The sequence below is a fragment of the Asterias amurensis genome, chromosome 1 (assembly GCF_032118995.1).
Source record: "Asterias amurensis chromosome 1, ASM3211899v1".
NCBI classification, from domain to species: Eukaryota; Metazoa; Echinodermata; class Asteroidea; order Forcipulatida; family Asteriidae; genus Asterias; species Asterias amurensis.
The window spans coordinates 12,692,581-12,719,082 of record NC_092648.1 but is presented as its reverse complement, the minus strand read 5'-3'; the positions used below and the strand labels follow the sequence as shown (position 1 = coordinate 12,719,082).

Below are 26,502 nucleotides of genomic sequence, written 5' to 3'. Positions count from 1 at the left end.
CCCTCGTTGCTGCTTGGACCAGTCCATTCATCTGGGAGGGTGATCTGGGAGGGTGGCAATTTTTGCTTCTGTAAAGAATCACCATCCTCAACAAATTTTCCTGATTTTTAACAAAAGATTCCCCTTTTTTTAATCGGTTCAGAAGAAATAAATTTCCCCACTAAAAAGCACTACGAAAATTGGAAATTTTAATGTGTATTTACATAAAAAATAGTTGCAGTAGGGTGATGTGTTCATGCTCATATTTTCATTTTCCAAACCAGGTACAAAGGTATACATATGCACATGGAATGAAAGGAAAGGCCAGGGGATAGACCTCACAGACCTGGGGTCGATTTCACAAAGAGTTAGGACTACATTTGTAGTCCTAACTTAGGACTAGTCCTAGGAGATACAAATTACATGGATAGTCCTAAGTTAGGACGAGTAACTGGTCCTAACTCGAGATAAGACTAGTCCTAACTCTTTGTGAAATCCACCCCTGGTCTTGGCCTTATCACATTTCATTTCCCTTTTTTTTTTTAGGAAGAACGACCAAGTTGCCCCTTTAATGAATAAATTTCCAAGCCTGCATAAATTTACATAAAAAGTGTATAAAAAACAAGTGACACGTGGATGTTGATTGTTTCTAGCTCTTTCTTTCTTTCCATTGAATCATGGAGGAAGCAAATATCGCAATAAATAATTAATTTATGGAAGTTTACTATAAAAAATTAATTCTTGTATTTACAATGTTTCAAAAGGGATTGGACATCTTTGATAATTATCAAAACCCAGTACCCTCACTTGTTGTGTCCAAACACATAGGCCTACATACACGCATACATGTAGCAAATTTGTGAAAATTTTGGCTCAATTGGACGCCGAAGTTGCAAGAGAATAATGAAAGAAAAAAGACCCTTGTTGCACAAATTTGTGTGCTTTCAGATGCCGTACATAAAAGGCTTCAGGCCTGAAGTCTTTTAACATTTGAGTGAGAAATTACCTCTTTCTCAAAAACTATATTACTTCAGAGGGAGCAATTTCTCACAATGTTTTATACTAAATGTATCAACAGCTCTCCATTGCTCGTTACCAAGTAAGGTTTTATGCTAACGATTATTTTGAGTAATGACCAATAATGTCCAGTAACTTTAATAGTATGGAATGGTCAGACAGTAGAAGAGTTTTGAAAGTTATCTTGTTAGAAATTTATTGCATCACATGTGTTAGGGGTCTGCTGCATGCCAAAAGTTTTCGCTACTAAGTTCAGGCTTTACTCATAAAATGTCCCACTTTATCGCTTGGAAGTATTTCTTGTGACAGAAACTTCTATTGTTAAGAGTACAGTATTGGAGAGGTACGCAATTTAGCCGAGTGTAATACAAAAATAATAATCAAAGTACTAGCTCAAAATCCATGCTTTTGGTTTTCAGTGAAGCCAGTTTGTGTGAAATGGGCTTGACATACTGTACATTATGTAGGCCTACACAGTGAGATTATATGTCACACACACATCACCTGGCCTTGCAATAGTAATGACATAATTACCGGAGTAGACAAGACAATAAACCACAGTATGGAGTATTGTTTGTTTTCCTCAACATCTTATTTATTCATGACATAAAAGCTAATAAGCATGTGGTGTTTCAATTCAATGAGTTCATAATAACAAGCATCTCCTACTGCCCAAAAATAATTGCCTACGAAAGCCAACCACAGGGATCGAAATTAACTACATACTTCAAGGTAGTCCACAGGGCTAGTCATTTTGAAATGTTACCAGCCGGCCGAATAAATTTCAGTAGCTGGATTTTTTCCCCTACTTCACTGCAACCAAACAAGTCGCAAACTAACAAATTTTTCCCTTAATATGATGAAAAATAAGCAGCGGTTTTACGATCTTACTTAATTCCCTAACTTCTATAGATATACACCACTAGGGGTTAAAAAATGTACCACTGCTAGCCGGATTGACTGAGACCATCTGAGACTAGTGGACTTTGACAGACATGACAGAAGGCAAGGGCTATGAATTATTCTGGTTTGATGGCCCAGTAGGCAAATGTGGATTAAACCATTAAACATAAAAATGCATCATCAACAAATCGTTTCCCACCCTCCAACAAAAAAAGAGCGGAAAAAAAAAAAAAAAAAATCACTCATTCTTATTCTCACAAAAAGAAATGAAAGACAGCTTCCCTCCAACTGCCCCTCATCTGTTTCTTGAATACAGTTAAGAGTTGTTCCACAAATGGGTTGTTTTTAATTTAAAAGTATTGTTGTAAGCATGGTCTAATGTGTAATATGAATAATGTGATTTGCCTTATTTAGACACAGTAGTAATTGTTCTATACTATGTGTACTACGAGTACGGCCTCTACATCGACTTTCTTCAAAAATAATAAAAAATTCAAAAACTCGACCGGCCCTAAAGACAAAGACGGGAAAAACAGAACTTGAGGCCAAATACCAGTTGATCCTCCCGGCTTTTTTCAAAAAGAGAATTCTGAGCCTGTTTTATTATCTTATAAAAAAAAAAAATTAAGTAGGAGAGAGCCTGAGACTTAATATTTGCGGGATTTTAAGAACTTAAAAGTCTCAAATATGGATTTCAAATTAATCGATTATCAAAAGAGTGGTGCTGCAACGATAAAGTGAAAAAAATTATGCCGGATATTAATTGCTACTACAACCTTACTAGGCTTACAATATTTGTTCATATATACCTAAGACAGTTTATCCATTCTGATTGGTCGAGATGGCATCACGTGGGGGTGTTTGGATGGATGATATAACACCAGTAAAAAGTGTTATAACATGGGCGTGACACGCGCGCTTGCACCTGTGCTTATAAAGGCCGGTTTATAGTCGGTCGCACGATGGTCGCGCGACGTAAATCTTGCGCGCAATCTTTAGACTGAGGCCTACAAACAGTGTCTTTTTATGATCGCGCGTCTAGATTTCCGACGCCCGACCATCCCGCGACTGACTATAACTAGAGTCTTTTTGAGGGCTGAATGACAACACAACACACATAAACAGGTACAGTGTGACTAAAGCCCCTTTCACATGAGAGCAATTTAGCAAGGGTCCCTTGGTGAGGATCTTATAAATGATCTATGGTAAATAGGTTCCAGAGAGTTAGCCCGAAACAAATGATGCATCGCCTATTGGCTTTTTTCTCTTTGGGATGGCAAGACAAACAATGTCTAGGGCTGTTCCAATGTCAGGCAGGCCTTCCCTTGACTGTTTGCAATGCAATCTGTCAGATAGACCGGCGACAGATCATTCAGAGCTTTGTAGACATAGGGTAGTGTTTTAAACTTCATTCTTTTGTAAATTTTAAGTTAACATATAGTTAACGATTAACGATCACTTTATTTAACCCTTAGATGCGTTTGACAAAAAACTTCATCTCCCTGCATGAGACCCACTGTAGTTTACTACGTTCAGGAAAATCTTAATTAGCCGGGGTAAATAAAGCATTTTTTCAAGCACAACACCTTTCAGAGGGTCTAGGTATAAGTTGGCAACCACAAAAAATAAAATAACAACATATTTGCTAATAATCTTGGATTTAACCTCTTTTATGTTTTCAGATTATAGTGTTACACATACACTCTAATAAAAACCAAAAAGGTACAATTCAGTAGTGGTTGGGTGTGGTAAAAAATGCTTGTAATAATCGAACGTTAGCAGGCGCTCTGTTTCTCTGATTTCCACATCTCACCGCGTGTAAAGTTTTTGCCGTGCATAGATCGGAACGTTTATTTGGTTGTGTGTGACCGCGGAACACCAATGGTCTTGGAACCAAGACTACGGCTGCACAGTTACCGGGATACACAATGTACCACACGCAGCGCTGAGATGTTGACCCTGGTGACGTGCACACACAGCCAAAGCTCCGCCCCCCTCAGTGGTGCAAATGGAGCAAATCTGCTGACTAGCTGTCGAAATTGTACGTTTTTAACCATTTCGCCCTGCACAGATTGCGGATGCTTCGTAACCCTCCGGCCTGTGCGGCCGTCAGGAGGAGGGTAACGTTGGTGCAACTAACTAACTAGAACTATAATGAGTGACTAATAAATGAGTATGACTGAGGTTCATTTCACTATCGTCTCGGCTCGAGACGCTATCGTCTCGAGACAGTAGTTGGGGTCCTACTAAAAGCCGACAACAAGCCGACAACGCCTACAACAAGTCTATAGCACCGCCAACACGCCGCCAACAAGTTTTAAATACCTCAAAAATGGCAAATAAACCATATACATTTTAGAACTATGTGTGTTTTGTAATATAAACATAAATTTAATGGAAAAACTTCACGAAAAGTGTGAATTTTTAACCAGAAAAAAAACTTAACGTTCACGGAGAACGGTCGGACGCCATCTTGGCTTAAAATCGTGTTTGGACCAGTCCATTATGATGCGGGTGAGTCAGACTTAGCAATAGAGGGCGGGCGTCATGCACTGTGCACACTAGACCTTTTCGCAACTACTGGGGCGCGCGCGTAAAGCTTGGAATTAGGTGCATTGTGGTCTTGCTGGTAGCAAAATTTGATTCATATCTATCCCACAATGCACCTCATTCAACAGTCTGCGCTTGCGCATTGGTATTTGCGATAAGGTCTATCGCAGTGAAGGTCTTCACATAAAGCCCGCCCTCTGTTGTTGACAAGTGCTAAATCTACCCGTATCATAATAGTCTGGTCCAAACACGTTTTTTAAGCCAAGATGGCGTCCGACCGCTTTCCGTGCAAGTGAAGTTTTTTTCTGGTTAAAAATTCACACTTTTTGTGAAGTTTTTACATTAACTTTATGTTTATATTACAGAACACATATAGTTCTAAAATGTATATGGTTTATTTGCCATTTTTGAGGTATTTAAAACGTGTTGGCGGCGTGTTGTCGGCGCTCTGGACTTGTTGTCGGCGTTGACAGCTTGTTGTCGGCTTTTAGTAGGACCGCAGTAGTTGAAGTTGAACGAACCACATAGTCATAGGATAGTTATAGTTCTAGGAGTAGAACCAACCCAACTTACCCATGGGCGTGGGGGGGGGGGCGGGTCATGAACCGCCGCCCACTGGTGTCGGAATTAACATACTTTATCGTTATCCCTACTAAACATAGCTCAATATTAGGCCTACAACACACATTATATCACGTACACAAAACACGTCATCTGCCCTTACCTCTGTAAAAAGTTAGCGAAAGTTTGTACAAAGCAGGCAGTGGAAATCCCCACTTCGCCTCAATATCTTCAGTATCTTCCACCTCCACACTGCCGTTCAATGTCGCTGGAGACTCCTCGTCGACTGTCGGTGTTAAGCCGTCTGGAGAAACTCTGAAATCAGCCATAGCAAACACCGGTTTATCGTCCGGATTTCGCAGATCTCCAGCCACGTATCCGATTATTACACGGCGTCTAGAGCAGTACGGTTTCCTGTTTCTTTGAATGCCCGTTACACGTAAATTGTCTTTGTGGAGAGCACCTGACTCGGGCTATTTTTGGTTTTTATGTTTTACAGCGCCCTCTATAAAGAAAATGCTTCACTTTTAGCAGACGACAGTAAACCGATTTATTACTCATCAAGATTTGTAGATGTTTTTTTATGAAAAGTGTAAAATTTGTATCATGTTTTCTAGAAAAGTATCATAATATCCTTTGGAGCATTGGGATGCAATTTTCTTAGTTTCCTGATGTTTATCTTTTGTTGTCTTAATTTTGGCAGAAACAGCAATTTATTAAAAGAATATCAACAAAATTTTGCTTGCAGTCAAATGAGATTTAAAGTTAAAGTTTGAAAAGGTTCGAAGAAAACATTGAACTATTTGAACAATTCAATTAATATAACTGAATATATACACAAACAGCTAAACACAATATTACTTTACATTCAGGTAAACATTTATTTTGTCTTACAAGGTGCTTTATTTTATTTGTTTACACACATTATATACAAAAAAATACAATAATTTATATACACTTTCTTCCCAAATCTTCCATACATAATTCAGCTCAAGAAAGAATTAAAAAAAGGCATCACGATAAATACATCAAATCAAGTACATCTTTAAAAATTCATTGCAAAAGATATTATAATTATAGTCGCAATAAAGACAATTTCTTATGATATTCTTGATTGATTGAAGGTTTTTCTTGTTGATGTTTTAAAGATTGTTTACCCAATTTTTATCAAATAGATTGAATTTTGTCAGAGGTCTAAATGTGCCCTCTGTTCATCCACTTTATCAGTCCTTAACATTATTTTTAAACTTAGAGCATTTCATTTATCAGAGCCATTTTAGGTGGTGATTCATTGAGCATAATTACATGTATACCAACTTTGAGGTATCTGGATGTAGCTCCATTCAATCCCCCTACAATTTTTTTTCTTCAATATAAATCACTGGTTACTTTACTATAACATGTTGTTATGGGTTATTAAAACATAATTTTACATCAAATCTTGTAAGAAGTTTTGCAAATGTGTTTGACATCGTCTTCACTCCCCTAAATGTTCCCATAGTTGCTCCTCCTTTAGGGAAGGCCCAAAACCATTGTATCTATTCAACTTGACCCTATGTAAAATCAATCGTACATGAATCAATACGAAATCTATAAATTGCCATAACTTTTTCTCAAAATATTTTGGGAGGTTAAAAATAAGATATCAATGTAGCCCTATTTGTAAGCTTTATATTGGTGTATAATGTTAACCAGTTTATGAGAAGTAAGCCAGTCTTTACAATCAATAACCTGAGCACATGATGCAACATTCTTAAAATACAATAAAAATCCAGTTTGAAAGGGTTTTAAAGTTAGTCTTTATGGCATATTGTAGTATTTTCTTTATGGCATATTATGCCATGAAGACTAACTTTTGCACCCCTTAAAGCAATACACGTTTTACAATGTACTTGTTTTAAAACCTGTAAAGCAAGACTTGACTGAGCTCATTCAATTTGTTGCGTCACATTTTTATGAAATTTGGGCCCATTTTTTCATTTCTGAATTAATCTTTAAAATATAAAATACCATCATGGCTACCTAATTCTGCACCCTCCCTCCCCAATTCTCCTGTTTTACAATGCACTTGTTTTAAAACCTGTAAAGCAAGACTTGACTGAGCTCAGCCAATTTGTTGCATTGTACATTTTTATGAAATTTGGGCCCATTTTGTTTTCCATTTCTGAATTAATCTTTAAAATATAAAATACCATCATGGCTACCCTAATTCTGCACCCTCCTTCCTCATTTCTCCCAAGTCTACCTCTTGGTTCCATTCTTAGCTAACTCTTCTTTCTTGAGTTCCTTCATATATTTGTTGTAGGTGAAGTTATCAGCGATTGGACCGGTGATGCTCTTCCTCTCTAAGTACATCCCCATCTTCTCGCGATGAGGGAGGGATATACTACGGTTCCAGTAAGGCTCTTCAATATCTAGGAGGTCCCTTACACTTTTGGAAATGTGCTGTGAAGTCATAAGAGGAAACAAATTAAAAAAAAAAACGTGAGTAAATATTTTCTCCATGAAAATAAAAAGAAGTAAAAAGTTAAGGATGATGAATGGACATGCCGAAAGGTATGGGATTTTTCCCCATTGTTTTCCTTTGACCATACAATTTTCACAGGTTTGTTACTAAATGACCCCTTGCATTTTGATGGTCAATAGGTTTACGTGTAAATGCCGCGTCGCCTAAAATGCGCACTTCACTTCACTTTACTTCTAGTTGTACACATGTAGTCTGGTAAAAGTTTAGCACAAACTAAACGGAAGAATTTATCTAGAAGGACAGAGGAAGGAGTCCCTATCGCTAGTAATTCACCTTTATATGCTCGAAATCTGTGATTCCAAGAGAAGGTAGATGTGACGCATCCACTAGAATGAGTTTACGCCCATCAATTCCGTTTGTAGTAAAGCATTCCTGAAAAAGCAAAGCACAAAAACATTTATTTAAATTGCTGGTAGGTACATGTATTTAAAATAGAACTAACAAACAAAAATAATTATAACTGTGACTCAGATCAGAAGCCTTTTAATATTTTTTTAAGGCCATTGGCTACATTAAAATAAAGTCAATGCCAACGTATCATTCAGTGTGGTATCATTACACTAGACTGGTGACTACATAGAGTGAGAGCCAGCCAACATGGTCAACTGGTCAACAGAGCAAATTGTTCAGTATTGCTCCATATGATATGCAGATAGTTCCAGTACAGTCACTTGCTAATTTAGCCCCACTTGTGTGGCCAAGGAGCTACAAGTGGGGCTATTGCTAATTTTTGATTGAGAGACTTTTTGGGTCCGCTGCCGATCCCCCCAAATAACCACCCAGTCGAGTTAACTGAAAATATATAAATGACTCCTACAAACCCTGTATTGTGGATATCCGAGATCTGCCATCCAGTCTGCCACTTGATCACTGGACCATCTCAAACAACTCGGTTCCATTGCCTCAGCTCGAATAGTTGCGTCCGCCATATTGTTGATCGTTGCTAAGGTTTGGTTTGAGACGTGTTGAAGCACGCCCTCTTTTGTTCACATAATAAGTTGCCGAACAGGTGCGGGTGACAGGTGTCCCTTAGAACTCTTTTTGTTTTGTTTCGTGGAAAAGTTTGTCTTTCCGTGAAATAGACGGAATGTTTGGGGCATCAAACCTCATCTCAAACTTCACTTAAATCGTAAAAAAATAAAGACAAGGATAACAACATGTAACTTATATGTCAAACATAATAGGCCCTAACTGGTCTGAAAAAAAGTTTTTAAGAACTTAAACTGAGTTAAAAAAAACCTTAAAGGCAGTATGGTGACACCAATTTATTTTTAAAGGCTTATACTTAAGTTGATAAAACTCATTTGTTGTAAATGTTAACTAAATTTGTACCCAATTATACAACACATTTTCACTGTTTTTAAAAACAGAAAATCCAATAACATGACCAACTAAAGGCAAACACAGTGCTGAATAAGAAAATGTTCAAATAGTAGCCATTGCGTTGGTTAAAAAATTGATGGTGAATAAAGCACAAGAAATTTATCATGGTGTAACAATTTTCTTTGTTCTCTAGACATGTCTTTCATTTACCAAAACTAAACCAACCAAACATTTTGTATGGGCAACCATAAGTATCACAAATGTATAACTGGGTTGAAATATTAATCTGCCCTTTTAAAGACACTGGACACCTTTTGGTTATTGTCAAAGACAAAAGTCTTCTCACTTGGTGTATCTCAACATATATGCACAAAATAACAAACCTGTGAAAATTTGAACCCAATTGGTCTTCGAAGTTGCGAGATAATAATGGAAGAAAAAACACCATTGTCACACAAAGTTGTGTGCTTTCAGATGCTTGATTTTGGGACCTCAAAATCTAATCCTGAGGTCTCAAAACCAAAGTAGTGGAAAATTACTTCTCTCAAAAACTACGTTACTTTAGAGGGAGTCGTTTCTCACGCAATGTTTTCATAGTATACTATTAATAGCTCTCCACTGTAAGTTTTCATTCTAAACATTATTTTGGGTAATTACCAATAGTGTCCACTGCCTTTAAGGATGTTTTGTTAAAGAAAGAAGACTAGTTGTACTTGTTTTCCGGAGCAGTTGCTTTATCAGTATTCTGTAACTTGGTGGCATTCGTATTAAAAGATAAATTGTGGTTTCTGTTTACAGTGAAGACTTCTACTAACTTTTCCTCCATGTGCTAACCAAGATTGGCAAATCTCCCGGCTGTGACATTGCAAAAGGAAGGACTTTAATCCTCTAACTGAGGCAACAGAAAACAGCCGGGCTCATTTTAATACCATGATAAAATTTTGACTGATTTCTTTACTGCATTTAGGAATGTCACAAAGATGGTTACAGTAGAGATGTATATATAGTCAACCTATGAAGAAAATCAACTGTAACAAACTGTCTAAAAATGGCACTTCTGTGTGGTTTATTCAGAACAATTCTGAGTACTTCAAGAACAGTACGAGAATAAACATGAAAAGCAGGTGTTCAACAGGTTATTTTCAAAAATAAATGTAAAGCTTATTCACGATTGCATATTATTGTATGGAACCATTGAAAGTAATTTTGGCATCATCTGTAAACTCATAAAAGTTGGCATACAAAACTTGGCATCCTTGCTATTTCATTTTTAAAAGTTAAGAGCAAATATTTGGAAAACTCTGATTTCTACTTCTACCCCTTTTTTTTTTTGGAAATCCATATTGATGAGATGGAAAGTTATAAAAGGTGACAATAAAAACAACTGAGCCCTCTCCTTTTATTGGAGGTTGTCACGTATAAATGTAAGCATGCAACTTTTTATCAGCAAAAAAACTCACTGGCTAAAATATAATTGAAAGGACAGACATAAAGTGATTCCCAAACTGGTTACGCTGGACCTTTCCTTTAAGTGTTTCAAGTTAACTTCCCCACCAATAACATTTGAACTTTACACAAAACTGAACTTGAAAAACCATTACACAATTTTTACACTACAGCTGCACTTTGGTAATGAAAAGTGTGAAGGTATAATGTATATTTGGTTTGCGGTAACACCATGTGTGTATCTACTTGCCAGGTAGAGTTGTTCTTAGGGAACTGTCTTGCTTTATTCTACTGCCGTGGAGTAGATAATCGGAGGTTCGGGAGACTTCTCAGTTCTGAAAAGAACTGTCCTGCTTTTTAACTATTACCAGGGCGGATGGTATAGAAATTAGACTGGACTACTACTTTAGCTTATAGGATCGTAATAACTGTACTGCCGCGGAGTCAGTTCTGAAATTGGTCTCAACGTTTCGACTAGCTTGCTCTAGTCATCGCCAGGTGAAGGTATAATGTTAATCATTTGACTTTCTCTTCACCGATGAAGTAATCCTGGGAAAATTTCAGGTTTGCTTCCATTAAAAATCATCAAGATCATGTACATTTAAAAAGACAGATATTTAACCTCTATTCTCAAAATAAAAAAACTTGAATGATTTCCAATAATTTCTTTGATCACCCAAATCGTGACTATCATACATCCCTCAGAAAATGTATGTAATTTTTAACATCGAGTATAAACTTTGAACTTTGAAGAAGAAAAAAACTTCACTGTGAAAGGCATAATTGTCTTATTTCCTTGAAGATGGTGCAGGCACTGAATAACGGGATTGCCGTCTTCAAGATGCTGAAGAGGAGATGTGAGCAGAAGCACGCAATAATTAATGCCATCACAAACATGGAACCCAATTCAATCAGCTTAATACTTGAAAAACATAACCAACACATTGCATTCTGCTATCTATTCAAGCCAAGTAAGAGTAAGTAGGGTTTGCGATGACACCATGTTAAATCTCTTTGTCCAGTAGATGGTCAGAGCACACTGACGGAAAAGTTTATCAGTACTCACCGGCTCATCTCAGAACCACTACTTCTCATAAAGAGAATTTTACATGGTGTCACCACAAACCTTACTTGCATAGCCTCAAGTCCAAGAAAGAATGTTCTGCGTAAGTTTATAAAATTGGTAAACTGTCAGCACAAATAACTGCGCATAAAATCAGTCTGCAGTTTTTCCACAAACGGCACCTTGAAAAAGTGATTATGCTTTAAAAAATATGCATACATTTAATTTGAAAAACATGTCATTAACCATCAACCCCCTCTTGTTATGACAAACAACTGCTCTGGCGACCAAATTGTTTGACAATAAAACACCCATTCTCACACAGCTGTTCATAATGCGTTCAGAGGCCAACATAACAAACTCTTTTTCACCCTGTGGATTTCACTTTGACAGCAAAACCAAAAAAATCTTCTGACTTTTTGAATTCTCTTTCATAATAATACAACAACCAATGATATGCTGCTGCTACTATGCCAAGTTCTCTATTTTACTTCCTCATCAGAGTCATCTGAAAACTCCACACTTTTAAACAAATGGTGGTCCAAATCAAAAGCATTTGTTGTCTTTTGGATCTTTCCAGTATTAATGAAAAGCGCTTACCAGTAGTTGTGCTTTAAAAAAATAATTGATTTGCCTGTAAAAAAAATGGCTGACTTTACGTGGTGTGACGTCAAGTCGGAGAAACTATCTATACTTTTTGAACAGTTTATACAACTTACTACTGGTTCTTTTTTAGAACTATCATATCTTCCACGAAGTAACTCTTTGCACATAGTTGTCACTAATAAACAAGTTAAACCTTGCTGAGATTTAAAATTTCACTAAAGATTTCCACAAGAGCTAAAACAGGTCTTAGGACTTCTCAATCTCAAAACGACCTTTTGTCTTAAAAATCACTTTTGAATGGTGCAAGAAGTGTTGTTTTGAAGGGTTCAAATGTATGCCAGCTTTGGAGTCTGAAAAGTGAAAAGCATGCATGCTAACCTACGCATGTGATTTTATGATTTATCAAACTGTTTTATTTAGTTACCATTATTAGGGGAAAATTCTCCATGATTTCCGATGGTTAACAGAAAACATTGTTTGTCAAATTTGGTCAGGTTTTAGATTAAGTCATGCTGTTTATATCGATCCACTGCAATAAAACAATTTAAATATCCTATAGTCGATGTGACCTCTGACATCACTCGAAAACCATAACATGATTGGCGCGAATACTATCAGGCAAAACCTTTATGTTTTGGCAGCCAGCTAGAGAGTACACGCACACTTACCATGACTCAGAGATGCCAAGTCCAGAGGCCAGCTATGAGTGAGATTATTTCAAAGCTTTTCCCGGTCTGGCCCCAATGCGTGAGAAAATAGTTGCTGTGCGTGTGAGCGTGAGTCTCACGCCTAATGCGTGAGACTTGGTAGGTCTGATGACTACGTGTCTTTTTGGCCGACGAAACATGACATGTACAGTGTTTTGTCAACAGAGGGAGGTTTAAATGTAAACATAGGTCACATCGTCTATAAATCTCACAGGTTGACCTGAGAATGTGGAGAAGATAAATTACGAAACATTGAGGGACATCAGTAGCTGTTGGATGAAGACTTTGTCTGGTTGTTTAGTTGTACTTGAAGTTCATCTTGACCAGGTATTTCATGCGAATCTGGGCGATATCGTACACGATGAATCTAGAAAAAGGTTCGGTTAAGGGAACATCACTCGCAGAACTTTGTCACAGCTCCTCCCATGAAACATTAATTTGTAAGCACAGACTATTTTTTTGTTCCGTACAACAATCAAAGAGATATTTTGAATTTTCCATAATCAGAGAGATTGTCAAAATCTTTGAGAAGGCAAGGCCATTTTTATTTTGCAAATAGGGAAATTTCATTGGAAAGTCTTGAAGTATACACAGGGAATGGTCAAGACGAGGGGCAACAGAGGTCTCTGTGTAGTTCTAGGCCTGGAATGGCAGCTTTGCCACGTCATCACGACTGACTGCTAAAGCCCAACCATGTCTTGAACCAAAGATCCTTAGATAAGTCTAGTCGTGCTCCGAGTCCCCCCCCCCCCCCAGTGTTCATTTTTTTTTTTTTGATTAACTTGTGCTCCAGTTTACGAGATTACACATGCATAAAAACATGGCTACCTCAAAAAAATGATATATGGGTCAAACCATTTGGTAGTACTTTCTTCTAAATAGACCTTCCGCAATGAAGTCATTTAAGTGGGGCGCCCTCACCTACAGGTCAAATGGAGTTTGTTCATTGACCAATCCAAATTCTAAATCTAAGGTCTCGAAATCAAACTCGTGGAAAATCACTTCTTTCTCGAAAACTACTCCACTTCAGAGGGAGCTGTTTCTCACAATGTTTATTCTACCAACCTCTCCCCATCACTCGTTACCTAGTTATGTTTTATGCTCATAATTATTTTGAGTAATTACCAATAGTGTCCACTGCCTTTAATATAAAAAAAAACACAGAGACAATAAAACAACCACAGACGGTAAATTCTAAAAGGATACTCATTGTACAAAAGACTGGTGTTAGACAAATCAGACTGGACTGCCTTTCCAGTAGGTACAATCATTCCATCATCTAGGACCACCTGGCCAGCTGGGTCTGGATACGAGCGCCCCTCACCTTGAGAAAAAAACCCACAAAATTACAGTCAGAATTAACTCTTAAAGGAACGTTACAGAAACAAAAATCATGATAATCACAGATTTACATAAAGCTTACACGGCCTAATGATGATGTTGATAGTTGAAAACATCCCTTGAAATATTTCTGTCTGAAATGTCATACTTGATGAGAAATAAATAATCTAATTTCGCGTTTGGAGTTTATCGCTCAGTGAGCGTTTTATTCTTTTTTGTTTTGGCATCGATGCAATGCAAAATTTGTAATCGTTTTTTCACTATTCTCTCGTGACCCAGATACAGCTTACACTGCCAGAAACTGTTTTGTTAGCAAAACCAATTCTGTAATGTTCCTTTAAGGCCGGTTTATAGTCGGTGGTCGCCCGATGGTCATCGTGATGTAAGTCTTGACGCGCGATCATAAAAACACTTGTTATAGGCCTCGGCGACGACTGTAAGGATTGCGCGTCAAGACTTCCATTGTTTGACCATTGCACGACCGAGATTAAAACGACCTTTACAGTGCCCGATATTTTTTTTGTGTGAGAACAAGGGTCTCCATAGGGGACTATAAAGTCTGGGGTACTCCACAAGGAATGGTGTGTATAAGTCTACAGGATGGTGTTAGCTACAGGGACAAAGGGAAGAACAAAAACTGTCTCAACAGGGATGTGTCTGGTACCCTACCTTTTGTGCTGTGTTTCCCTTTTGGTAGCTTGGTTACATAGTCCGAGTGTTGCAGGGTGTGCATGTTGCCGATAGCTACCTCACAGAGTAGCATCAGCCCTGTGGAGTTACTGCGAGTTGTGAAGCAGTAGTTGGCACTCTTGGACACCATGTCTGCAAAGTAAACTCCCTTGCCAAACATGTAACCTGTCTGTTTGTCGAATGAGAAATGAAAAAATACTGATAAACTGGTGCTAAATATAAATGATTTAGGGTTAAATCATTTTTTTTTTTTACATTAATGAGTGCAGGATTTGAACCAATGATCTCCAGATTAGCATGTAGACGCTCTACCAAGTGAGTTATCTAGCCCGATGTTGGCAGTCTCCGTAATTTGTCAATTTCTCTGTTCAGGGGTACCATTTCCTTGTGGTTTTTAAACCATAAAAGTATGTGACACACTGAACATCTTAACTCGTATAGTTAAAATGTATAAGTTACAAATAAAAAATCATAGTTTGCTACTCAATAATAGCACTTAGTGTGCACAAATTTTTTTCAGACTACGTAATCGTTTTCTAAAATTGCTTGACGTAGTTGTTTCCTAAACTCACACTAGACTTGCACATACACCATTTTGAAGGTCAACCTAGTACAAGAAAATCAAACCAGGCAAACAAAAATAGGTTATCACATAGAAAATTGAAAAATTGGCTTACTGATTTGTTTTAAGCACTGTATCTATTCAGTACTTTCCAATGAAAAAGTTCCGCGAACAAAAAACAGTCAAGTGAGATTCGAACCCATGACCTTTGCCATGCTAGAGCAGCAGATGTCTTACCACTAGAAACAAAGTAAAATACCAGAGACAAAGTTGACTTTGATTTTTAAGAACAAAAATAAAATATCCTACTTACTGCTGGTGCCTCTGGTGGAGCAATCCGGAGTCCTTGCGACAATATACCACAGAAGTTAGATAGACGGGAGCCATGCCAGAGGAGCATGCGGTTGTGGAGCTGACTGAAGGGCTTGTTCCTTGACTTCTCGCCTTCGCGATCCAGAAGGTACACCTTTAGCATGGAACCACAAGAAATATTATTGAAGCTTTGTATATGAAGAAATGATCGATGGAGGACAGTGAAGGTAGAGGAAGTAAGAAAGGGTGAAAAGAAAAAAAAATGAAAGAAGAATGCAAGATTTATAGATGATTGGAATGAAGAAATTCAAAGAAGGAAAGACTTCCTGCTCGGTGAACCAAAAGACCGTTCCATTAGGCTCTGCCCACGGTGCACGTGTGTGCAAGAACACGTGAGCCGCTCCAATGCTTTTCTGCACAACTCTGCCATGTGCGCCAAGCATACGCGAAAGCATGTCAGACCTTAATTTGTCGGACTTTTGGTTACGTAATGGGTTGTGATTGGTCAATATGTAATGGGAGGGGGCTTACTGGATCGATCTATTGTGTTGCTCATGACTATTTACGACAACATAATTTACTTACGAAACACAATCAGACATCAGTGACACAATCTTTTAGCCCTTTTAGTATGAATGTGACTATAGTACGCCTGCAGCAAACAATATGTTGCAGTGCATATTGGGAATCATGATTAGTCGCAATTAGTGTCACTAGTCGCGTAGTAAATTTTACTGGTCGCCCTGAGGCTTAGTTGTGACTAGTAATATTTTCCATACTTATCAAATTTGCAAGCAGTAATACTCACCTCCTCTACTTTAAGTTTATATGAGCTGTGGGTGGCTCCGTGGGTGTTCTTAGTGTATGTCTTTATCATCTTGAACTCCTCGCTGTCTTTCGGAATGACCTGCCATAACAAAAAGTGACAAAATGAACATTTCTAGTGCCATGTCTGTCAATGATGACACTCCTGGCGCAAAAAAACAAAAACTCTGCTATATACATAAAGACAACCAAAGTTCAAAAGCGATGTTTCAAGAAAAAAATGTTTTGAGAATTTTTGAAATCATGAAATAAAAATTTAACAAGTTGGTTTGCCTGACGAAGACAATAGCAGACTTTTCAAAGTGTAGTGAAGACCAACTGGCTTTTGATTAAATGGGGGTGGGAAATTCTCCTACTTAACCAGGGCTCTACAGATATTTCAGGAATCATTCGGCGATCTATCAGTGGGAGAGTTGAAGCTTCGTATGATGGCGGTATGATATGATATGTTATTCAGGTTAGAGAACACCATATATGTAATCTCACTATCTCTGAGTGGGATTTATTTGATCGTTTATATACAGGAACTGTTATCCGATGTGGTTTTTGCACAAAGAAAGTAAGTTAGCCTGAGGTTTCAACACTAGCAGAGTCTCTCTAGAAGGCCATTTGACAACACAACAAAACATACATGAACAGTTGTCCAAACAGCTGAGGGTGCCCTTTTAAGATGTAAGATGTCTTTCATTTCGCAACCACTTCGGTTTACCATCACAACTGTCCATCTTCGTCTGAGTTTGCGGCTTAATCTACACTTCAGGGAGTTTTCAACTAACTGCTGAATCTACTTAACTTTTTGTTCTGCCATTATTGTTACCCATAATGCCGCCAAAGAAGGATAACAAATCCAGCTCTGACACAGCTTCCAGCACCAGGGATGCCATGGGATCGTTAGATGCTGCAAGCAATGGTGCCTGCGGCACTGTTACCAATGGTACTGGTACTTGGCGTGTTTTCACAGAAGCATAAGTGGTTTTTATAAGAACCAAATTGGTGTTCCCTCATGGACAGCAAGGAATATCATACTGGAAGAGTGCTAGTGGGTGAGCTCATACTTAAGTGTTATCAATTCACTTAAAGGGAAGGTACACGTTTGGTACTCAAAACAAATATTAACTTAAAAACTGACTTGGTAACGAGCATTGGAGAGCTGTTGATAGTATAAAACATTGTGGGAAACGACTCCCTCTGAAGTAACCTAGTTTTTGAGAAAGAGGTAATTTCTCACAAAAATAATAAAAGACTTCTAGCTAGAAGTCTTTTATTCATATCTGAAAGCACACAATTTCGTCCAACAAGGGTGTTTTTTCTTTCATCATTTTCTCGCAACTTCGATGACCATTTGAGGCCAAATTTTCACAGGCTTGTTATTTTATGGTTATGATGGGATACACCAAGTGAGAAGACTGGTCTTTGACAATTACCAAACGTGTACCCTCCCTCTAAGTGGTTGTTTTCATCCATTTTTCAGATTTGTGAATGGCAGGATAAAGTAACAAGTGACACATGTTACATGTCCAACATACAATACACTTGACACAAGTGGTTGACTTTGTTTATACCTCCATCTGGCACTTGAGTTTCTCATAGTTGATATCAATCTGACTCTTGGTTGACTCTTGGTTCTTGCTTCCCTTCAGTAGACTGTAAGCAACCTCAATCTCCAACAGGCTATCCAACATCTTGGTTTTTTGCTGTAGAAAAAGATTTCAGGATACAAATAAATAGTGGCTTATTATATAGAGGTCATATCCTTCACTGTGGTTAAGTGGTTAGACTGCAGGGGACTTGCAATCACAAGGTTGTGGGTTCAAACCTACCAGGCTAAACGATGATTTTACAATAACTAAAATAAGTATTGCCTTCCAGTTAATAGTGAATCACAACTTGTGCTATGGCGCAATAGGCAGCCAATCATGGCCGAGCGGTTAAGAGCACCAGATTCAAGCTCTGGTGTTTGATCAGCAGAGTGTGGGTTTGAATCCCGGTCATGACACTTGCTACGTAAAATTGGGGAGGTAGTGCTTTCTGCTCTACTGGCCAGGCTTCTGACTGATGATACCCAAGCCTACATTCGTATGGACTGTGAAAGGGGTAACCCTGTTTCAGCCCTAGGAGTAGGTGGCAACAACCTCTGGGCAAAAATAATTGTAGCCCATACCTTGAAGTGGCCTTCAGGCCTTGTGTGTCTGGCGACTTGCATAAAATAAAATTAAAATAAAAAAATAAAAATAAAACCAGGAACAACAGGGTGAACCCCTTCTCTTTACGATAAGTGCACTGGGCTCTTTTACATGCATTACACAACACAAGGGACCAACTGCTTTACATCCCATCTGAAGGATGCAGCAGTAAGGGTCAAGTGTCTTGCTTAAGGACTGAAGTGTCACGACCGGGACTCGAACCCACACTCCTGCTGAACAGAAACACCAGAGCTTGAGTCCGGGAGTCGAACCCACACTCTGCTGAACAAATTGCTAAACGAATCCCGAGCAGTGTGTCCAATCCAAACAATATAATAAACGAACCTGGATGACTTCAAGCTTTTCAAGTAGAGGGATTGAACTCAAGCCAAAGTTATGTGGAATCAGTGTGTAGAACCTGTTAGAGGCATCCAACATGGTGTTTCTGCTGGCATTGCCAGCCTCAATCAACTGTGGGGGAAAAAGGATGAATAAAGTATACAAATAATAAGGGAATCAATGTGTGGTGAAGAGGTTTTCAACTAGTGGTTAATCCCAACAAGGCCTGGTTCTGGATAATTTTACCGAGACAAAGTCGAGGTAAATTATAAAACAACCAGGCCTCGGCGGGTTTAAACCACTAGTTGAAAACCGATTCAACACACTTTGATTCCCATTCATAAATACCTTTCTTTTTAAAGTAAAATAAATGCAAAAATTATAATTGTTAAATGATTTCTTTCAACACAACACCCCTCAGCTATGAAATGGTAAAGCCTCCGCCGCCCTCGGGTAAACAACTCCTTATAAGGGAATGCTGTGCGCGTTACGCGTGTCGCGTGATGTGGCACAACTGTTCAGCCGTTGCTCCCGACCAATAGGAATGAAGTGTCACGCCCATGAATTAACACTTTTTACCGGTCATAAACAAAGGTTTATACATACCCACATGAAACTGTCTGAGGTATTTATGAATGAACGTTTAACCACAAGCATAGCATGTTAGCAGCTTGATTTATTTTGGAACTGTACTCGGTAACCCAAGATGTATTGCAGTATATTTTTTAGAGGGCAATTGTGCATAAAGGCCAGAAACAATGGGGAAAACCAAAACATCAAAGCCAGATATTTGTCATCAATGTTAGCGTAGTTGATAACAAATAAGGCAATACAATTATAGCCAGGTGAGGTTTTCACTAGCACCATGTGTAAATCTCTTATATCTGACTGAAACGGTGAGTTGTTAGCATTGTTTCTTCTCAGAACCGCTACTCAAATGAGATTTACACATGCTGCTGCCGCAAACCTAACCTGATTATACTCCCGCCATGCAAAGTTTCAAATCCTACTAAATACAATTATAAGAACAGCTGTGTTTTCAAAACCTTGTTGAAGTCAACAGAAAGGGTGCATGAAGTTGATATGATGTCCAAGTAACAGTAAAAGATCTATAGCATTAGGCCATCCACATAAAAGTGCAAAGTATTTAGCATTACATACCGTCTGGAGCTCTGTCAGAACCGAATATGCATTTTGAATCTGAGAGCGGGATAACTTTCCCAAAGGCATCCTATCCAGGTCAATCTGAAACAAACAGAAACAAACAGAAAAGAACAAATCATTAAAATACAACCCAATAACTACATTTAAATGACAAAAACACAGACTATTGTCATTTTATTTTCCTATAGACCATGTGAACTCTGTTTACAATAAGTGTGACCTTGTAAACTATTTGGGTATTCTGGCAGGTAAGATACTGCACTGGTCATAAGGGAAAGTTGACATTTTGTGTCATAACTTGAGATGTGCCCCCTTTCATCATATCAAAAGTTGATACGAATTAGACAGTGCAATCTCTATAAAATATAACATTTTGTTTTCTTCCATTGAGCTGTGTACAAATTGTGCCTGCAGGAAGTCCAGGCTCTGTGGCTCTTTTGTAAACATGTGATGTCACAGGTCACATGGTCAATACTTAGTCAATCAAAACAATAAGGCAGTAGAGTGTGTTTATTAAAAACTAGATGATCCAAAGAAGTTTACTCAGATGTTTTAGATAAAAATAATAATGATGAATTGTTCTCTTCGAAAGGTCATTGTTTCAATACAAGTTATAACACGACTTACTAGGTGGACCTTTCATGACAAAACAGCATTATGCAAACTTTTTTATTTCTTATCTAAGATCATTTCTGGGTAAATTGAGGGCGTTTTTCCCATTTCAAAGTTTCAAGGGCATACTATGTATGGATGTGAAAATAAGATGTTCAAACTCACTTCGCTATACAGGTTCATCCCGTTTTATGGCAAACCACTCATCTCTGTACTTGCTTTTTTTGAAAGAGTCAATTTACTGTTTTGCCGTGGAAGGGCCGTAGTATGAAAATATTGACTGCTATGAGGGGCACAGTTAAAATTATAGGCCCAAGGTGATGTCAAAACCATGACTATGCCCGAAGCAAAGCTGAGGGCATAGCCATGGTTTTGACAACTGAGGGCCTATAATTTTAACTGTGCCCCAATTATTAAGCAGTCAATATTTCTTTTATATACCAAATAAAGATTCTTCTAATCAACAACACTGACTACAGTGAAAGGTCATCTGCGAAGAAAAGTCGCGCCGTATCACAGAACGCTAGTCGTACAAGTACATATCACACAGTACAGACGAGCGACCTATTTGTGACAGTTATTTTCAGGGCGGGCATAGTCAACTATGCCGTCATCTTGATAGATAAAGCGGCCATAGCTATTACCATGACTCCGTTTTTAACCAATCAGATTAGAGGATTCTATATATGAGGGATATAATAGGGAGTACAGAACTGCAAAGATTACATAGACTAAAGATTAAGGTCGAACCTCGGACCAATCTCTTCCCTTCCTCTGCTCTCACCTCAAATTCTACCATGGTCTTCTTGAGTGTGTCGATGTCAAAGATTAGTTGCATTAGCCCTTGGAGCTGTGGATGGAGCTTAGACTTGACGTCAGGCTCATTGCCCAGTTTAGCTACCTCCTAGAAAATAAACACATAGAGAAACAGTGGTGTCAATCCCACAGCTGCAAACATTTGCATCTTTTTAATATATTATATATTTTGCTTGTTGTAAAGTTTTTGTGCTGTTGTCGTTTACCTGTAGTCTTTATGTTCAAATTTGGCTGTCTTTCTATTTTTTAATATTAATCAATACGTTATTATAAATATATTTTTATGTTAAAACCATTTAAATTTTTTCATGTGTATGTAGTTGCTGGGCACCTCTGAAAAACAGTGTTTCACTGAGAGGTTTCCCCAGGGTAAAGAAGAAATAAATAAAGAAATAAATAAACAATGAGGGAGATTTAGTACAACAATCAGGAAGATATTTATAATAGCATTCAACATACTGAGAAAAGTGTTCATAATCAATAAGCTTTTCAAATTTCTTTTCATTTGTTCAAGCATGTTCTGGGGATTTGCAGTGGGAAATATCTGGGTCAAAATTCACAGCTCTGCTTACCGCTCATAGTGTCAGCCAGCTAGAGGGGTGTCTAGGTATCTTTTTGACACACCCTCTTTCAAATTTGAACACCCTATTTTATTTGTAATTTACATGTAGATGTAAATATATTGTAAGTGAACAATTTTGACCCCCAGTCTATAAATTTCCAGCAAATTTCGAACCCTTTTACCATATCTTGGCTAAAGTCTTGTTCTGGCAGAATTTTGCGCACGTCGCCCTGTAAAGCACATATGGGACACAAGTGCAGAATTTAGCAGTACGCAGAGCCATGTAATGGGCCAAAGTTTTGACCGCTTGAGGGCGCTCTCAATCACTTCCGGGGTATATTCATTCATACCCAAAACAATATAAATGATTGGAACACATTACCATCACAGACGTCTAATCCATTACGAACAATAAGACTTTTAAAGGATTGACATAATCCACCCCAAAAAAGGCACACTGGTCCTGGCAAATCACAGACCAACCACTGTATAAAACCTTACATCATTCCCGTAGTCGATGTCCAGCGGGTAAAAGCGGTTGGGAATCTTCTCAAAATTCTTGGTGCCAAAAGAATTTCCCGTCTTCTCCTGGTAAAGCTCAACAAATTTACGCTTGGCGCAGGCTTTGTCCCCAAAGAACTCTTCAACCTTGGTCCCTCCAACGCTAGTGCCGACTCGACCCCATGATCTGAAGATCCAATATCTAAAGGAAGGAAAAAATGAGCTTGAAGTCAATATTTATTTGGGGCTTTTATAGTCAAGAAACAACTGAAGCAAAGTGCTTTTTTGCAATATTCCTCCTTTATTACTGTGGTATGGGTGGTTCAAGCGCAAAATGCTTGTTTCTAAGCACGCGACCGTATTTCATGAAGCCTATAAGCAAATAAAATGACTAAGCACAGAAAATCTTAACTAACAGAAACTGGTTACCAGCCAAAGTTCCATAAAATTTACATTGATATAACTGGTGCGCCACTCATTTTTGGCTTAGCAGAGAAACTTGCTAAGCAGTATTTTCTGCTTAGCAGCTTTATGGAATTGGGCCCTGGTTTGATTCCCAGCTGAGGCCATAACATATTTATCGGGTGTTGTGGCCGAGTGGATAAGAGCACCGAACTCAAGCTCTGGTGCTTCTGTTCAGCAGATTATTGGTTCGAATCCTGGTGGTGACACTTGTGTCCTTGAGCAAGACACTTAACTATAATTGCTTCTCTCCACCCAGGGGTAAATTGGTACCTGTGAGGGCAGAGATGGTTCTTGTGATTGATTTTGCACAGGCTGCATACTCCCCACCAGGGAGCTGAGATGGTTTAAGGAGTGGTTTAAGGCCCAGTGACTTAATGTGAAGCGCTTTGGGACGCCCTCCGGGTGTGAAAAGCGCTATATAAAAACGGGTTACTATAATTGTATGTGAGTAGAGTTCCCTCCTATGCCACAAGGGTTTTTGTCCAGGCCCTCCAGTTTCCTCCATGACAAATCAAACACTTTTGGTCTCTGGCAGTGCTCCATGCTCAAATGGGTTTATGTGGTCAATTTTCAATATGGGTCAATATGGATAGGTACATGTAACTGTGGCAGGCTGCTAATAGCGCCTTTGCACGCCTCAAACACGTTGTAACCCCATCCTTGGCAATTCAGCTTCTTACATGCGAGTAAAGGATGACTAGCCTCTCAGGTTATTACTTATATAGGATTGGCAATTATCACACAAATTAATTAGTTTTAATCTCTGAAATGCAAAATGATGATTAAGTTTGCACAAAATACCGAACTTGCAGAGAAATATTACTGTCATTGTTTACCGTCAAAGTCAAGAAACTAGAAGACCATAGCTCTATTGTTTGCCCAATATGCACAAAATACGTGATAAAACATTTAGTTTTTTTTGTGCTTAGGAGTCCATTACGTTACCCTTTTTCATGAGTGACAGATGCCTGTCAGGCAAAGATAAAGCACTGATCAGAAGAACTTGGTATTAATAGTATTGTTTTATTAGTAAATAAAAATGGTGAGGTTTATGGTTGAATTATGTCCCATACTCCAACAGGATTCACCATTTCAATGGGAGACTTTTGAATGCTTGGTGGTAGCAAACTTATCAGGTTAAATTTCACTGTTCATGTAGTTCACTGTTCTGCGCACATTCTCAAGATTAATGATTTTACCTGGTAAGTCTGCTGCCACCTAGTGGCCCCAAAAGGTCTCTCCTTCCTCATGATTGACTCAGACCTTCAACATTTTTTTGTACAATTACGAAACCCACTGGTCCAGAGAATAGGACATGCCTGATTGGTTTTGATAGGTCACTTGCTACAAGTGGACCCTGGAAAATTAACCAAAATGTGGGAAATTACCGAAAAGAGATATTAATCACCTGGAAGTGATCATCTGAGCAAAACTTGAAAAGAGTAAATGAAGTGATCTTTGCCCGATGATTTGTTTTGTGTTTAAAACAAATTACAAGGAAAATATACAAAGAAAAGGAAGTGACCTGGGCTCAAAGCTGTTCTGCTAAGCAAATGTCTTTGCTTAGCAAGACATGAGTGGGGGTTACATATGATGATGTACCAGTCACAGCAATGGTAACTGCAAGAGTTTTCTCTGCTTTGAAGGGCACCAAGCAGTTTAATAGAGAGGTTTCGCAAGCGTGCGGATACAGATACAGATACAGATACAGATACCATAACTGTATCCATTCATGTCAGCCGCCTGTTTGATTTGGTTTCGCAAACTAGAGGTATGTTTCACTTGAGTGCGCTCGCATTCACCATAAGTGTTTTTCATTTTTAATTATTCAATTATTTTGAGTAATTACCAATAGTGTCCGCTGCCTTTAAGGATAGTGAAGTATAAAATCAAATGAGATATTCTCTGGGTACTTGTTCAACTCAAATCAAAATGAGTTCAACAAGCACTCAGAGAAGATCTCATTTGATTTTATACTTCCCTATCCTTGAAAGAGAATTAACAGATGATTATCACATTTACAGTCAACATTTTTCCACAAAGTTGAGGAATGATCAAGTAAACATTTCGAGCCACAAGCCCTGCCCCCCAAAAAAAAAAATTTAAAAAAATAATAATCAAGTCAAGCCATGTACATTATGTACCACAAATATTGACAATTTCAATTAAATTCTTTTGCAATTTTAATAACTATAATAAAAGTTGACATGTTTCGTATCAGGCACCATGTCTTTCAGGAAAATGACACTCCTGGCGCCAAAGTAGGGGCACAGCAATTCCCCTCTGGTTAAGGGCACTTCCATGAGGAAAATAAATGTCAATTTGTATCGGAACTGTGGCGCCAATGTATCAAGTCATGAGTGATTTAGCTTTTGGCTGCAATTCATGTTCTTTTTAATAAACCATTTTGAAATGAAATGAAATGAAATGAAAGTCTGGTGCACAATGAACAAACACCCTGAAAAGCGATACAAGATGAGGTGGTGCCTATTGCTGCAAGACTATGCAAGAAACATCAGGGCAAACCCCTTCTCTTTTACAATAAATGTCCCATTCCAATGACGAGGCATAATAGCTAAGTGTCTTGCCTAAGGACACAGCCGTCGATTTCACCAAACTTTTCCTAACTTAGGATTTATCTTAGGACTTAGGACGAGTAAAGTTGCGCATCCAAAGACGTAGGACGCATTGAACCCATCCTAAGCAAGGACAGGTTACTCGTCCTATCTCGAGATAGGATTAATCCTAGCGTTTCGTGAAATCGGCTGCTGGTGTCAAGACCAAGACTCCAACCCACACTCGGCTGACAAGGAAACACCAGACGTTGAGTCCGGGGCCCTTGCCTGCTTGGTCATCACAATACACCTTTTACAGTGTATGGGACCATTCAGAATAGTCCCAAGTTCATAATACTATTCAAATGGTCTATTTTTTATTGAAATTGTTATTACCAACCTACCCCAAATTTTGATTGTTTTAAATGTTGAATGGCTTCACATTTTAATCTTCACACTGGAGAACAAAGTAATTGCTCAATTGAACCAGATGTTTTTGATTTAAGGGTTTGGTACCTTTTGTAGATCAAGTTTCTGGCCATGACATGAACCCCTACTTACTGTGCATGAAGATGCATGTAAAATCATTTACGTAGAAGTTTCAGCTTCATTAGTTGTTAAGTTTTTATAGGGTAAAAAAAGTGAAAGTCATCGCGTGATGTTTTCAGGAGAGTCGCGTAAAAATACATTGTACATGCTTACATGTTTGTCTCCTAAGATGAAAATTGCTTTTATGACATAGTTTTATTCACTTTTCATAAACTACAGCACCTCATCCTAGCAAGTAATATTTTAAGGGAAGCCTTTTTTCTATCATTATCTTAAAATGTCTAGGTTAAATGTAAATCTGTGGACATTGTGTTTTGTGTCATACAAAGAAAGTATCCTAAACC

General features: G+C 38.3%; 3 protein-coding genes across 3 annotated transcripts in view; all 3 read right to left on the bottom strand.

The window, feature by feature from the left end:
• Nucleotides 1–5,398, bottom strand: part of LOC139946002 (Golgi resident protein GCP60-like) — a 33,656-nt gene extending 28,258 nt beyond the window's left edge. The window contains exon 1 of the mRNA XM_071943586.1: nt 5,174–5,398. Within this exon, the coding sequence (XP_071799687.1) occupies nt 5,174–5,339 (166 nt within the window). The 5' untranslated portion in view covers nt 5,340–5,398. The remainder of the gene's footprint in view (nt 1–5,173) is intronic.
• Nucleotides 5,399–6,820: 1,422 nt separating this feature from the next.
• LOC139939479 (sterile alpha motif domain-containing protein 15-like) lies at nt 6,821–8,475 on the bottom strand. The gene is made up of 3 exons (XM_071935436.1): nt 8,359–8,475; nt 7,811–7,909; nt 6,821–7,455 (listed from the first exon to the last, which is right to left on the bottom strand). The coding sequence occupies exons 1-3, from the start codon at nt 8,464–8,466 to the stop codon at nt 7,252–7,254; spliced, it is 411 nt and encodes a 136-aa protein (XP_071791537.1). The 5' UTR covers nt 8,467–8,475; the 3' UTR covers nt 6,821–7,251.
• A 1,497-nt stretch (nt 8,476–9,972) lies between these two features.
• The window catches only part of LOC139945984 (poly [ADP-ribose] polymerase 1-like), a 74,872-nt gene continuing 58,342 nt past the window's right edge, over nt 9,973–26,502 (bottom strand). The window contains exons 14-23 of the mRNA XM_071943552.1: nt 22,590–22,791; nt 21,495–21,614; nt 20,096–20,179; nt 18,941–19,066; nt 17,975–18,106; nt 16,396–16,494; nt 15,589–15,741; nt 14,693–14,882; nt 13,889–14,006; nt 9,973–13,049 (exon numbers count right to left, since the gene is read on the bottom strand). Of these exons, the coding sequence (XP_071799653.1) occupies nt 12,980–13,049; nt 13,889–14,006; nt 14,693–14,882; nt 15,589–15,741; nt 16,396–16,494; nt 17,975–18,106; nt 18,941–19,066; nt 20,096–20,179; nt 21,495–21,614; nt 22,590–22,791 (1,294 nt within the window). The 3' untranslated portion in view covers nt 9,973–12,979. The remainder of the gene's footprint in view (nt 13,050–13,888; nt 14,007–14,692; nt 14,883–15,588; nt 15,742–16,395; nt 16,495–17,974; nt 18,107–18,940; nt 19,067–20,095; nt 20,180–21,494; nt 21,615–22,589; nt 22,792–26,502) is intronic.

Bases quoted from the DNA above. Each gene is read 5' to 3' on its own strand.
- LOC139939479 (XM_071935436.1), bottom strand. From the start codon at position 8,466: ATGGCGGACGCAACTATTCGAGCTGAGGCAATGGAACCGAGTTGTTTG. The intron at 7,910-8,358 runs GTTTGTAGGAGT...TTGCTTTTTCAG, and splicing joins TCGGATATCCACAATACAGG to GAATGCTTTACTACAAACGG. The intron at 7,456-7,810 runs GTGAATTACTAG...ATGACTTCACAG, and splicing joins CAGATTTCGAGCATATAAAG to CACATTTCCAAAAGTGTAAG.